Source organism: Podarcis filfolensis, assembly GCF_964270895.1.
Source record: "Podarcis filfolensis genome assembly, chromosome: 8".
Taxonomy (NCBI): Eukaryota; Metazoa; Chordata; class Lepidosauria; order Squamata; family Lacertidae; genus Podarcis; species Podarcis filfolensis.
Window position 1 is genome coordinate 12,153,059 of NC_139611.1, and position 12,966 is coordinate 12,166,024.

The window sequence follows — 12,966 nt, forward strand, 5'->3', positions numbered from 1 at the left end:
TTGCAACCTGATTGTTGTTGTTTAGCCGTTTAGTCGTGTCTGACTCTTCGTGACCCCATGGACCAGAGCACGCCAGGCACTCCTGTCTTCCACTGCCTCCTGCAGTTTGGTCAAACTCATGCTGGTAGCTTCGAGAACACTGTCCAACCATCTCGTCCTCTGTCGTCCCCTTCTCCTTGTGCCCTCCATCTTTCCCAACATCAGGGTCTTTTCCAGGGAGTCTTCTCTTCTCATGAGGTGGCCAAAGTATTGGAGTCTCAGCTTCAGGCAACCTGATTGGTTCCCCCCAAACAAAAGTGCCAAACAATCTTTATATACTAATGGCTGCACAAAGCTTATGGGGAGAGGCGAGTCTGACGACTGAATCAGCAATGCCACTCTTCGGCAATGAAACATCGGTGAAATCTGCTGCCTTGCCATAGACAGATCCTGAGCCTAACAGTGCTCTGTCTTCCTTCCAATTGGCACGGTGGCCCTTTTCATGATGTTCTGTCCGCTCCCCATTACAGACCCAGTTTGAGCTGGCCTTTGTCGTCCGGTACAAACCCGACGAGCAGCCTTCGCTGATGCCGCACCATGATGCCTCCACTTTCACCATCAACATTGCCTTGAACCGCGTTGGAATAGATTACGAAGTAAGTGCCATCGGAAATCGTTGTTCTGGCCCAAAAAAGTATCAGGAACCTAACGGGCTGGGATTCACAAGAAAATAAGAACAGCCTGCCAGATCAGGCCAACAGCCCACCTAGTCCCATCCAAATTGGTGGCCGTCACTGCCTCCTGTGGGCGTGAGTTCCACAGGTTAACTATGCTCTGCAAGAAGTCCTTTATTTTATGGATAGCTCAGTTGGTTAGAATGTGGTGCTGATAACACCAATGTTATACGTTCGATCCCCATATGGGGCAGCTGCTGCATATTCTTGAATTGCAAGGGGTAAGCAAACTAAGGCCCGGGGGCTGGATCCAGCCCAATCGCCTTCTAAATCCGGCCCATGGACGGTCCAAGAATCAGCATGTTTTTACAAGAGTAGAATGTGTCCATTTATTTAAAATGCATCTCTGGGTTATTTGTGGGGCCTGCCTGGTGTTTTTACATGAGTAGAATGTGTGCTTTTATTTAAAATGCATCTCTGGGTTATTTGTGGGGCATAGGAATTCGTTCATATTTTTTTTCCAAATATAGTCCAGCCCCCCACAAGGTCTGAGGGACAGTGGACCGGCCCCCTGCTGAAAAAGTTTGCTGACCCCTGGGCTAGATGATCCTCAAGGTCTCTCCCAACTCTGCGATTTTATTATCTGTCTTGAATCTTTCAACGCTCAGCTTCATTAGATGTCCACAAATTCCAGGGTTATGAGGGAGAGGGAAACAATCCCTATTCACTTTCTCTGTGCCGTATATGATTTTATAAATCTCTATCATGTTGTCTCTTACTCGCCTAAAAAGTTCCAAACGCTGAAACCTTTCTTCACTAGCTAACCTCAGTTACCACTCACAGTTAGCCTGGAGAGAGGTAAACCTCCTGCCCGGGTTCAGACAACACACTAAGTCAGACTGTGACTTACAGTCATACCTCTTGTTACGTTCGGTTCAGATTTCCTCTGAAAGGTTGAGTCCCGCGGCGACCCGGAAGTAACAGAACGGGTTATTTCTGGGTTTCGCCGCATGCGCAGATGCGCAGAATGACGGCGTGCTCAGAAGCGGCGAATCGCGACCCATGCACACGTGGGTTGCATTCTGCTCATGATGCGAACAGGGCTCCGGAACGGATCCCGTTCGCAACCAGAGGTACCACTTTACAGTGGTACCTCGGGTTACAGGCGCTTCAGGTTACAGACGCTTCAGGTTACAGACTCCGCTAACCCAGAAATAGTACCTCGGGTTAAGAACTTTGCTTCAGGATGAGAACAGAAATCGTGCTCCGGCGGCACGACAGCAGCAGGAGGCCCCATTAGCTAAAGTGGTGCTTCAGGTTAAGAACGGACCTCCGGAACGAATTAAGTACTTAACCCGAGGTACCACTGTACAGTGGTACCTCAGGTTAAGAACTTAATTCGTTCCGGAGGTTCATTCTTAACCTGAAACTGTTCTTAACCTGAAGCACCACTTCCTCATTTAATCCCTACAACAACCTTGCAATGTAGGTTAGATCGAGAGGCGGTGACTGGCCCAAGGTTCCCCCAATCAGAGTGGCATGGCTGAGTGGGATTTGAACCCTGGTCTCTTGGGTCCTAATCCAACACTTATGTAGAGGCACTCCCACACTAGCTTTGCACATGCATATAAAATTACGTCATGTTCTCCCAGGAAAAGCATGCCTGCATTATCAAAGCTGGATGTCTCATTTAGCAAGAAGAACAGGGTGTCTCTTTTCTGTCTGGTTAGCTCAAGTCTGACTTTTTCCTGCACAAACATCCTTGACACATTCTCAAGACAGTCTGGGTAAGCAGATTCTCCTAACAAAATCCTTTCACACACTTTTTTAAAAAACAAAAAGCCTTTTCTTCCCATATAGGCTATCTATCAAGGCATATACAGTAAAGGTAAAGGTAAGGGGACCCCTGACCATTAGGTCCAGTCGTGGCTGACTCTGGGGTTGTGGCGCTTATCTCGTTTTATTGGCCGAGGGAGCCGGCGTACAGCTTCCGGCTCATGTGGCCAGCACGACTAAGCCGCTTGTGGCGAACCAGAGCAGCGCACGGAAACGCCGTTTACCTTCCCGCCGGAGCGGTACCTATTTATCTACTTGCACTTTGACGTGCTTTCGAACTGCTAGGTTGGCAGGAGCTGGGACCGAGCAACAGGAGCTCACCCCGCCGCGGGCATTTGAACCGCCGACCTTCTGATCGGCAAGTCCTAGGCCCTGTGGTTTAACCCACAGCGCTACCCGCATCCCTTCAGCATATACAGTATTATAATTCCACTACAATAGCTTGTTGCTGTTTTTTTTGTAAAAAAATGTTATTCCTTCTTTCAGGGCGGAGGCTGTCGCTTCCTGAGGTACAACTGCTCCATCAGAGCGCCCCGGAAGGGGTGGACTCTCATGCACCCCGGCCGCCTGACCCATTACCACGAGGGGCTCCCCACCACCAAAGGGACCCGCTACATTGCTGTGTCCTTTCTTGACCCTTAGAGCTGCCTCTTTTGGAAGGACAGAGAACGGGGAGGGGGAACCCTTTCCTCCCATTTTTATGCCTCTGCAGGAAAAGCTCCACCAGGAATGAGGAATCCCTTGAATTTACAGAAAGGATTGGAGACAGATCCGTCATGTCTGTGCCCCACCTCTTGAGGAGGGCGTCCAGTTCCAAAGTCAGGGTGTTCCAGGCAGAAGATTTTCTCCTCCTAATTAGCATCCTTCCTCCTAATTAAACTTTAACATGCGGCAGGATCCTTTGGAAATTTATCCTGCTCCAGCCTTGCTGAAACCCCCCATTTTGTTCCGTGAGGAGAGCTGCCTCAACAGCTGCCCACCATCATCCCTGGTGCTCAAAATTCCCCAGTCAGGGAAGCAGCCTCAATTTTTAGCCTGCAGCGCAGGATTTCTCTGATTCTGCTTTTGTAGCATCTATTTAGAGACAGCCCAAAGTGTTTCTCTACACCTCTAAAGCACATGGTTCCCTTGACCCCAAGAATCCTGGGAAGTGTAGTTTGTTAAAGAGTGCTACAAATCCCAGCACCCTTAAGTGTAAACTGCACTTCTCATTATTATTAATTTTTTTTGGGGGGGGGGCCATGTGCTTTCAATGCGCCACTGTGTACACAGCCCTAGACTTCCAGGCAGAACATCCAATTGGTGCCTCCCAGTTACTGGTAAATATATAATAATAAACTGAATAATTTTGCAATTTAGTCCCCTTTCTCGCATCCCAGTGGCAGCCACAACTCCCCCCTCCTACCGCCACCCTGACATATACTGAAATGGTAAGGTGATGGCAGAATGAAAACATTAGCTGACTTCACTTCCTCCTGTTCTGTAAAGTGGCCAAGAGAAAGTCAAGTCAGGCTTGACTTAACATTGGATCAGTGGAGGCACCAATTTGCTAGGCAAATTCCTAGCATTCTAGGAATTTCTCCCCTTGGTCTGACGTCGGAAACAGATCAAAGGCAAGCCCTAGAGAGGCACTTTCCAAAGAGCTGTACGTATTTATTTGGGAAAGTTGGCCCCTTTCTTAGTAGGATGCCTAGTTTTCCTGCACAAAAAGTTGTACAGATTTCGACCAGAGATTTTTACAGTAAAAAGTTTACAAAAACATTGCAACGACTGTTGGTTTTCTTTACTGGTGGGGGCACTCATGGAGGGAGGTGTCCCAATTCGCATTTCAGACACTTCACTGTATGGGGAGGAAAGTCAGTGGTCCTGCTCCTCTTAACTCTTCACCGGAATAGATTCATCAGCAATGTCAGGCGTTTAAGCTCTGGGTAGCAAAGCAGAGACAGATTTGCAAATTTGTGTGTGTGTGTGTGTGTGTGTGTGTGTGTGTGTGTGTGTGTGAAAGAGATAAATTCCAGAGAGGCCATCCTGTTAGGCTGCAATAGATTGTATTGGATTGATTTGCAGTCACTTGTTGTTTAGTCGTTTAGTCGTGTCCGACTCTTCGTGACCCCACGGACCAGAGCACGCCAGGCACTCCTGTCTTCCACTGCCTCCCGCAGTTTGGTCAAACTCATGCTGGTAGCTTCAAGAACACTGTCCAACCATCTCATCCTCTGTCATCCCCTTCTTTTTGTGCCCGCCATCTTTCCCAACATCAGGGTCTTTTCCAGGGAGTCTTCTCTTCTCATGAGGTGGTATTGGAGCCTCAGCTTCAGGATCTGTCCTTCCAGTGGGCACTCAGGGCTGATTTCCTTCAGAATGGATAGGTCTGATCTTCTTGCAGTCCATGGGACTCTCAAGAGTCTCCTCCAGCACCATAATTCGAAAGCATCAATTCTTCGGCGATCAGCAGTCACTTCAGCACCAGATAAATAAATAAATAAAAACCACCCCCTCGGCCCTTTCTTACAGAGCACAGTGACCCATTGGCATATACAGGACAATGTGATCTTTCAGGGATCCTGGTCCCAGGCTGTGTAGGGCTTTCAACACCCAACCCGCCACCTTGAACTTGACCTGGCAGCTAATTATCTGTGCTCAAAGTTGTTGGCACCCATTTGTCTCAGAAGACGGTGGAGGAGAGCATCTTTGGGAGTGAAATCACAGCATTGGAGAGTTTCAGCGCCTGCTGTGGTCGTCAAGACAGATATGGGAGAGACATGTTTTGTTGCAGCTGGGGCAGGTGAGGAGTCTGGTTGTGCAGCTGCGAGTGCACTATGGAATTTTTCTCTCTGCAAAGTGCTTCTTCTTCTTCTATTTATACCCCACTCATCTGGCTGGGTTTCCCCAGCTACTCTGGGCGGCTTACAGCACATAAAAAATGGTAAAACGTTAGATATTAAAAATTTGCTGATACAGGGTGGCCTAGTCTACATACAATAGCTATATGATTCAAAAAGAAATAGCAATGCAACATAACGTTAAAATTAAAAGCGTATGCCTCATGGGTGTAGCCAGGATTTATGTAACGGGGCCAGGACACCCACCTGTCTTCATCGCCTGTCTGTCTCTGTCTAGCAGATTCGGAATGAAATGTCTCAACAGCCGTTGTTTTCAATTACTTTCTTTGGACCCCAAGTGTTCAGAGAAATCTGTCAGAATCTTGAGACATTTGAAAACTAGGAAGTTAAAAAATTAACACCAGGGAGTACCTTTCATTGGCTAATGAGTACATTTTGCAAAATTACAAAGAACACATTTTTTTTTATCTTACTTTTAAAATATCTAAAGTAAAACAAGTTTTCCTGGGTTGCTGAAAGCCATTTCAGCATTCCCTTCTCAAATTCCTCCTTTTTCCCCAATGCAATTTTTCTGTGCACACCCAGTAAGCGGACTCCATTGTCTTTACACCCCATAAGATACTGAATCGTAGAGTACATGTGGCACACGCCTGAGCAAGAGAGAGGCTCTATCAGGTTGCCAGTTGTGTCGCTAGATTGCACCACAACGTCATCCAAGTGACCTCGGCGAACATATTCATTTCAAATATTCTGATTATTTCCACTTTTAGTTAAGTATTTTTATTTATTTGCTTGATTTGGAGGGGGCCGCTGCCCCCCTGCCCATGATATCACTACAACATCACTTAAACACATACATACTATTCTTAACAATCATACTATATACAAATTATATTATTAATAGTAATATTTATTATTATTATTATTATTAAATAATAATAATAAGAAGAAGAACAGCCCACATATATCCCGATGCAGCTTCCAGCCCCGGGACTTACCTTTCCCTGCAACCTTGCAGCTGGAAGGACGCAAGGAAAGCCCTAACAGGAAACTACAGCTCCCATGAGGCAGTGCGGGTGGCCGTCGCGGATGGCGTGACGTCACCTCCCGGCGCTCCCCTCTGACGATGCCCGGGGCTTGGTTCCTTCTCGCAGCAGCGCAGTCCGGGGGAGAAGAAGGTGAAGGTGAGAGGGCAGCAGCGCCTGGGGAGCGGGCGAGGCGAGTGGACGCGTGTCAGCGGGTTCAGACGTGGCAGCCCTCGAACCAAGTGCCGCTTCGCTAAAACCCCGCTTGCTTGGGGTTTGGAGGAGGAGGGTGAGGGTGGCGGCGTTCCCTCGCGTGCGCGACACGTGTCGGCTCGGGTCACGCGTGCAAGGTGTGCGGCCAGGTGAGGCTCAGCGCACGTGGGTCGGGCATGTGCCAGGTGGGCGGGCGCTCGCTGGCTGCAGCCCAGTCTGAAGGGCGTGGCTGGCATGGGTGGCCTTGGGGCGGACTGGCAGGTGCGAGGGGTCGGGGTGAGGGTAGGATCCAGGTGCGGGAACCCCCTGCAAAACGAAAGACTGTTCCTTCTGCAAGGTGTGAGCGTGAAGGTAGGCAGGTAGGGGGGGTGGCTGGATGCGGGGTGGGTTTGGGGGGCAGGGAGGGGCAGCTGCCCCCCCAAATCAATAAAAATGCATAGCAAACTGAGGTTCTGCGCCCCCTAAATCCTGGCTACGTCCATGGGCAGCGGTGACCTGGCCTGCAGTTCAGGGACGGGACATCTGCTTTGCATGCAGAAGGTTTGATACCCAGAATCTGCAGGTAAGATTGGGGCCAGGGCCGGATTTAGGTTTGATGAGGCCCGAAGCAACTGAAGGTAATGGGGCCCTTTATATGTCCTTTGTCAACAACAAATTGTCGCTGTTTTTTTGTGTTGAATATATGCTATATGGGGACTCGGGTGGCACTGTGGGTTAAGCCACGGAGCCTAGGACTTGCCGATCAGAAGGTCGGCAGTTCGAATCCCCGCAACAGGGTGAGCTCCCGTTGCTCGGTCCCTGCTCCTGCCAACCTAGCAGTTTGAAAGCACGTCAAAGTACAAGTAGATAAATAGGTACCGCTCCAGCGGGAAGGTAAACGGCGTTTCTGTGCGCTGCTCTGGTTCGCCAGAAGCAGCTTAGTCACATGACCCGGAAGCTGTACGCCTGCGCCCTCGGCCAATAAAGCGAGATGAGCGCCGCAACCCCAGAGTTGGCCACGACTGGACCTAATGGTCAGGGGTCCCTTTACCTTTACCTAAGCTACTGAAGGTAATGGGGCCCTTTATATGTCCAGCTGTCCTTTGTCAACAACAAATTGTCGCTGTTTTTAGTGTTGAATATATGCTGTATTTTCCATTACTTGCACCATAGGAGCCTGCACAGCACAAAACACTGTTGCTGTATGTAGATTTTATTTTATTTCTTTTTTATCTTATATTTGGGAAATGTACATGCAGTTGTTGTTTTTTGCTTTAAGTTTTTTGGGGGCCCCAAGAGAGTGGGGCCCTAAGCTATAGCTTATACGTAATCCGGCACTGACTGGGGCAAAGGCCCTTGCCTGAAACACTCTGCAGGATCTGATCCTGGATATGGCACCTTCCTATTTAAACCAGCCTTTAATTTGAAGCCAGGAAAACGATGGTCTTCCTTTATTTTGAGTGGGAAAGGACCATCTCTGATATAATAATAATAATAATAATAATAATAATAATAATAATACTTTATTATTTGTACCCCACCCATCTGGCTGGGCCTCCCCAGCCACTCTGGGCGTCTTCCAACAAAGATTAAAAATACATTAAAATGCATTTAAAAGGTCCTGGGATCAACCCTCAGCTTTTCCAGGGAGAGGCTCCTGGCCCTCCCGAAACCCTGGGCAGCCGCTTACAATTCTGAGCCCCTTGTCTGACTCTGTATCAGACAGCTTCCTGTCTAAATAAGCCATGGGGACTTGAATACTACTTCATTTTAGGGCAGGGGGAAGACCATATAGCTTAGGGATAGAACACTTGATTTGCAGGGAAAAGGTCCCAGGGAGAGGCTGCCTGCCTGAACCCTGCTAGCCAATATACCAAGGACACCAGAATCCTTATAAAGCACTTTTTCATGTGTTTTGGTGATAGTATGGTGGGTCCTTATGTGTGTTGGTGGGGGGAAAGCAGCTCAAGTTACTCAGCTGCCACATGCGGCTAATGGGGGATTTTTGAACAGAACACTCCTCAGCTGCGTCTACTCAGAAGTAAGTCCTACCAAATTAAAGTGACTTACTCCCAGGTCGGGTAGGGCTAGGACTGCCACCTCGGGCTCTCTTTAAATTTATATTTATTTATATCACGCCTTCCCCTCGGAATTGGGACTTAACGCAGCTCGCAAAAATTAAAAACTGTTGGAAACATTGCAAAGCTAAAAACAGATATTAGCTCAGAAGTAGCTAAACTGTGCTAGAATTGAAATGATGGAAAAACAAATCTGTTAAAATGCAGGTGGGGAAAACTGCAAAAGCCCTTCCTTTAAAAAACAAAACCCAACCAATTAGTCCCCAAAAGAATGGCGTTGACCTGCCTGTGAAGGACAGCAAGGAGGGAGTCAGTCTGACTTCTCCAGGGGGGAGGTCCAAAGTCTGGGAGCAGCCATCGAGAAGGCCCTGTTATGCAGCCCCATCCAGCGTGTCTGTGGGGGTGGCAGGATCGAGAGAAGGGCCTCCCCGAAGATCTCAAAACCTGGGCAGGTTCACGTGAGGACATTGGATCTTTCACATAGCTTGGTCCTCAGCCCTATAGGGCTTTATAGGTAGTGATGTGAGGTGAGAATATTCTTGAGAATGAGAATAATGATATTTTTTGATCCGGCTACATTACTGGGCATTGTGCCATTCACCTTTGCAGTTCTGAAATGTGAGCTACAGAAAACTTTTTTTTTTAGTTTTAAAAATGCTATTCATTTAATTTGATAAACATTTGAATTCGTTTGTATTTCAACTATATGTAATAGCCTTTTTCCTATTTTGGTGTGACCTTATTCTTAGCAATTCTATACCCTTGGACATACAGTGTGATTTTTTTTTACAGAAAGTAGCTTTAATGCTTTATACACTTCTAGGCCTATACAATTATGTGTAACTGCATGTGAGGTGGCCGTGACTTAAACAGTTGACGTTTGCCCATGAATAAACATGTATATTAACTAACTATATCATTTTCAATGCATTAAAATTATATCATTTTCAATGCATTAAAATTCTCCTATTTTAAATGAAGATTCTTTAATATTCTCATTAATCGGGAATATTCTTGAGAATATTCTCCAAAAGATTATTCTCGAGAATTTAACCTCACTCTTTATAGGTCATAACCAGTGCTATGAGTTGTGCTTGGAAGCAGACCAGTAACTAGTTGGGGTTTCTGTAGCAAGGGAGCCTTTTTCTCCCCATAGCCAAACCTGGCCAAGAATATGATTGCAGTTCTTTGGGCAGGTTGGATTTTCCTAGCGCTTTGCAAAGGCATGCTTGCTCTCTGGTCTGTGGGTTGCTGGCACCATTGAAATCTCCCTGGCGTCTTTGCTGATATCTTTTTGGCGCCTTAACTTTCCCCTCCATGCTTGAGATGGACTGAGCTGATTTTGCTCTGCTGTGCTGCCAAACTTTCCTGGAGCTGTTAATGGGTTTTTTTATATGTCTGTATAAATCGGAGGTGTTCATATGACAATGTTTCATGTGAATTTTTGCTGGCGTTGTGGTTAAGTTTTTAAATGTAAGTCGCCTGGAGATCTGAGTGTCTAAACAATCTAATAGGGATTTATTTGCATGCATTTTTCTCTTTTTGCTTTAAGGAAAGTTGTTATAGTTTCTGAATAGCATTGAGATATTCCGTGTTGTCGCCATCGTTTCTGAATGCATTAGAAAATACTTAGTAAAATATGGTGTCGGGGAGAAAAATGGTGGAAAGGATGGTGTGTTTCTTAGTTGGATTTAGGCAACAACTGCGCAGCACCTTAAACAGTTATGGCTTCCCCACCAAAAAACCCCCCAATACTGGGAACTGTTGCTAAGGGTGCGGAGACTAGTGTTCTCCTTTGTTGTTGTTGTTGTTTAGTCGTTGTTGTTGTTGCTTAGTCGTGTCCGACTCTTCTTGACCCCCTGGACCAGAGCACGCCAGGCACTCCTGTCTTCCACTGCCTCCCGCAGTTTGGTCAAACTCATGCTGGTAGCTTCGAGAACACTGTCCAACCATCTCGTCCTCTGTCGTCCCCTTCTCCTTGCACCCTCCATCTTTCCCAACATCAGGGTCTTTTCCTGGGAGTCTTCTCTTCTCATGAGGTGGCCAAAGTATCGGAGCCTCAGCTTCAGGATCTGTCCTTCCAGTGAGCACTCAGGGCTGATTTCCTTAAGAATGGATGTGTTTGATCTTCTTGCAGTCCATGGGACTCTCAAGAGTCTCCTCCAGCACCAGAATTCAAAAGCATCAATTCTTTGGCGATCAGCCTTCTTTATGGTCCAATTCTCACTTCCATACATCACTACTGGGAAAACCATAGCTTTAACTATACGGACCTTTGTTGGCAAGGTGATGTCTCTGCTTTTTAAGATGCTGTCTACGTTTGTCATTGCTTTTCTCCCAAGAAGCAAGCGTCTTTTAATTTCGTGGCTGCTGTCACCATCTGCAGTGATCATGGAGCCCAAGAAAGTAAAATCTCTCACTGCCTCCATTTCTTCCCCTTCTATTTGCCAGGAGTGATGGGACCAGTGGCCATGATCTTCGTTTTTTTGATGTTGAGCTTCAGACCATATTTTGCGCTCTCCTCTTTCACCCTCATTAAAAGGTTCTTTAATTCCTCCTCACTTTCTGCCATCAAGGTTGTGTCATCTGCATATCTGAGGTTGTTGATATTTCTTCTGGCAGTCTTAATTCTGGCTCCTTACAGAGCTGCAATTCCCATAATTCCTTGGTAAGAGGCATTGATTGTTAAGCCACTCTGTGCGGGAAACTGGAGTCTCCTGACACCCCTTAGCACCAGTTTAAAAACTACAGTTCCCAGGATGCTTTGGAGTAAGCCAGGGCTCTTTAAAGTGATCTGGCGCTGCCTTAAATGTGTGGTGCAGATGAAACCCCAGGGATACGCAGTGGCGGCTTGGGGGCACTTGCACCATTGGCAGGAAAAATGCAAACAGTAGCTGTGCATCTGGGCCATGTGCATTCTCTAATCCCGTCCAACTTTCTCTCCTTGCAGTGACGGGGGAGCAAATTGGATTTGGAGCAGGGGAGACAGCTTCTTCACCTTTTCTCTGAACCTCTTAGGAAACAAGACGCAGACCATGCTCGCCCTTTGAGAACCCAGCCTGTGCCTTAGAAGTAAGTTGGGCAGTGATTTGGGGTGGGGCGGGAGATGTTCCTCAAACATACAGGCATCCATAATTTTATTTGTAAGCCATAATAATAATAATTTATTATTTGTACCCCGCCCATCTGGCTGGGTTTCCCCAGCCGCTCTGGGCGGCTTCCAACAAAGATTAAAAATACATTAAACCTTTCTGTAGTTAGCACAAGGCGCCTTGCAACACGGACAAAATTGCATACTGCAACAAAAATAGTCGTAAACAATGGATAAAACACATTCAGAAAGTGCACAGTCAAATCAAACAATTACCACAATTAATCATAGTAAGTTCTAAAATAAAGACACGAAAAAATGAATATTGGTAACAGCAACAACTGCAACGATTCACAGCCAAGGTGTGGAACCAAGGTAGGAACCAATTCATGAGACCAGGTTTATTTTGATTATGTAAGGCATGGAGAAAGCAGATACGGAGAGGTCCCCCCAACCAATGCTAAAACTTGTGGACATTCAATGAAGCTAAATGTTGGGAGATTCAGGAAAGAGAAAAGAAAGTGCTTCATGCAGCACTTAGTTAAACCGTGGAACTCACTGCCACAAGGTGCAGCAGTGGCCATGGACCTGGATGGGTTTAACAGAGGATTAGACGAATTCATGGATGGCTTTGTTCACTGTTTTTTATTTGTTTTGTTTATTATTAAATTTATTTCTATCCCCCCTCTTTATATCAAGCCTTTATCCCTGTGCTGGATCCAAGTTGGCTCACAACATCAATTTAAAAAGATAAATCACTACAATCACGCAATATATAAGTAACCCTATTAAAAACAGCACTGCAGAAAACTTTAAACCACTTAAAAGCGCGCACATAGAGTAAAACACCAACCTACAGAAGAACTTGGCACAACAGCCAGGTGTGGCAAAAGCCCATTGGAAGAACAACAAAAAAAGGTGTGTATCTGAAGAAGTGTGCATGCACACGAAAGCTCATACCAAGAACTAACTTAGTTGGTCTTTAAGGTGCTACTGGAAGGAAAAAAATTTTTTTTTGTTTTGACTATGGCAGACCAACACGGCTACCTATCTGTAACTGGAACAAAAAAAGGATTTGTCTTGCCCTACTCCTCATCTGAAAAAGGCTCCCAGAGCAGCTTGTATAAGAGCAAGAATACGATGTACAGTCAATTAAAACAAGACAGTACCTGCCCTCAGTTTGCATTCTGAATAGCACAGCATGAAAGGAAAGGGCGAAGGGGAGGGATGAAGTTTCTTGGTAGTTTT

At 46.5% G+C, this 12,966-nt stretch overlaps 2 protein-coding genes and 1 long non-coding RNA gene across 14 annotated transcripts in view; 2 read left to right on the forward strand and 1 right to left on the reverse strand.

Moving 5' to 3' along the window:
* Positions 1-4,250, forward strand: part of PLOD1 (procollagen-lysine,2-oxoglutarate 5-dioxygenase 1) — a 35,317-nt gene extending 31,067 nt beyond the window's left edge. Inside the window, exons 18-19 of the mRNA XM_083628672.1 lie at positions 510-635; positions 2,976-4,250. Coding sequence (XP_083484798.1) covers positions 510-635; positions 2,976-3,131 — 282 coding nt within the window. The 3' untranslated portion in view covers positions 3,132-4,250. The remainder of the gene's footprint in view (positions 1-509; positions 636-2,975) is intronic.
* LOC310769593 lies at positions 555-6,422 on the reverse strand. The gene is made up of 3 exons (XR_014551715.1): positions 6,331-6,422; positions 5,579-5,710; positions 555-692 (listed from the first exon to the last, which is right to left on the reverse strand). It is a non-coding gene; the product is annotated as an uncharacterized lncRNA (long non-coding RNA).
* The window catches only part of MFN2 (mitofusin 2), a 39,350-nt gene continuing 32,806 nt past the window's right edge, over positions 6,423-12,966 (forward strand). For 2 of the 12 annotated variants that reach the window (XR_014551622.1, XM_083628647.1), the window contains exons 1-2: positions 6,450-6,516; positions 11,578-11,699. The gene's annotated coding sequence lies outside the window, so the exon portion shown is untranslated. Of the gene's footprint in view, positions 6,720-6,795; positions 6,922-11,577; positions 11,700-12,966 lie in introns of those variants that run through there. The other 10 variants (XM_083628652.1, XM_083628653.1, XR_014551623.1 and 7 more) reach the window with 10 other exon arrangements.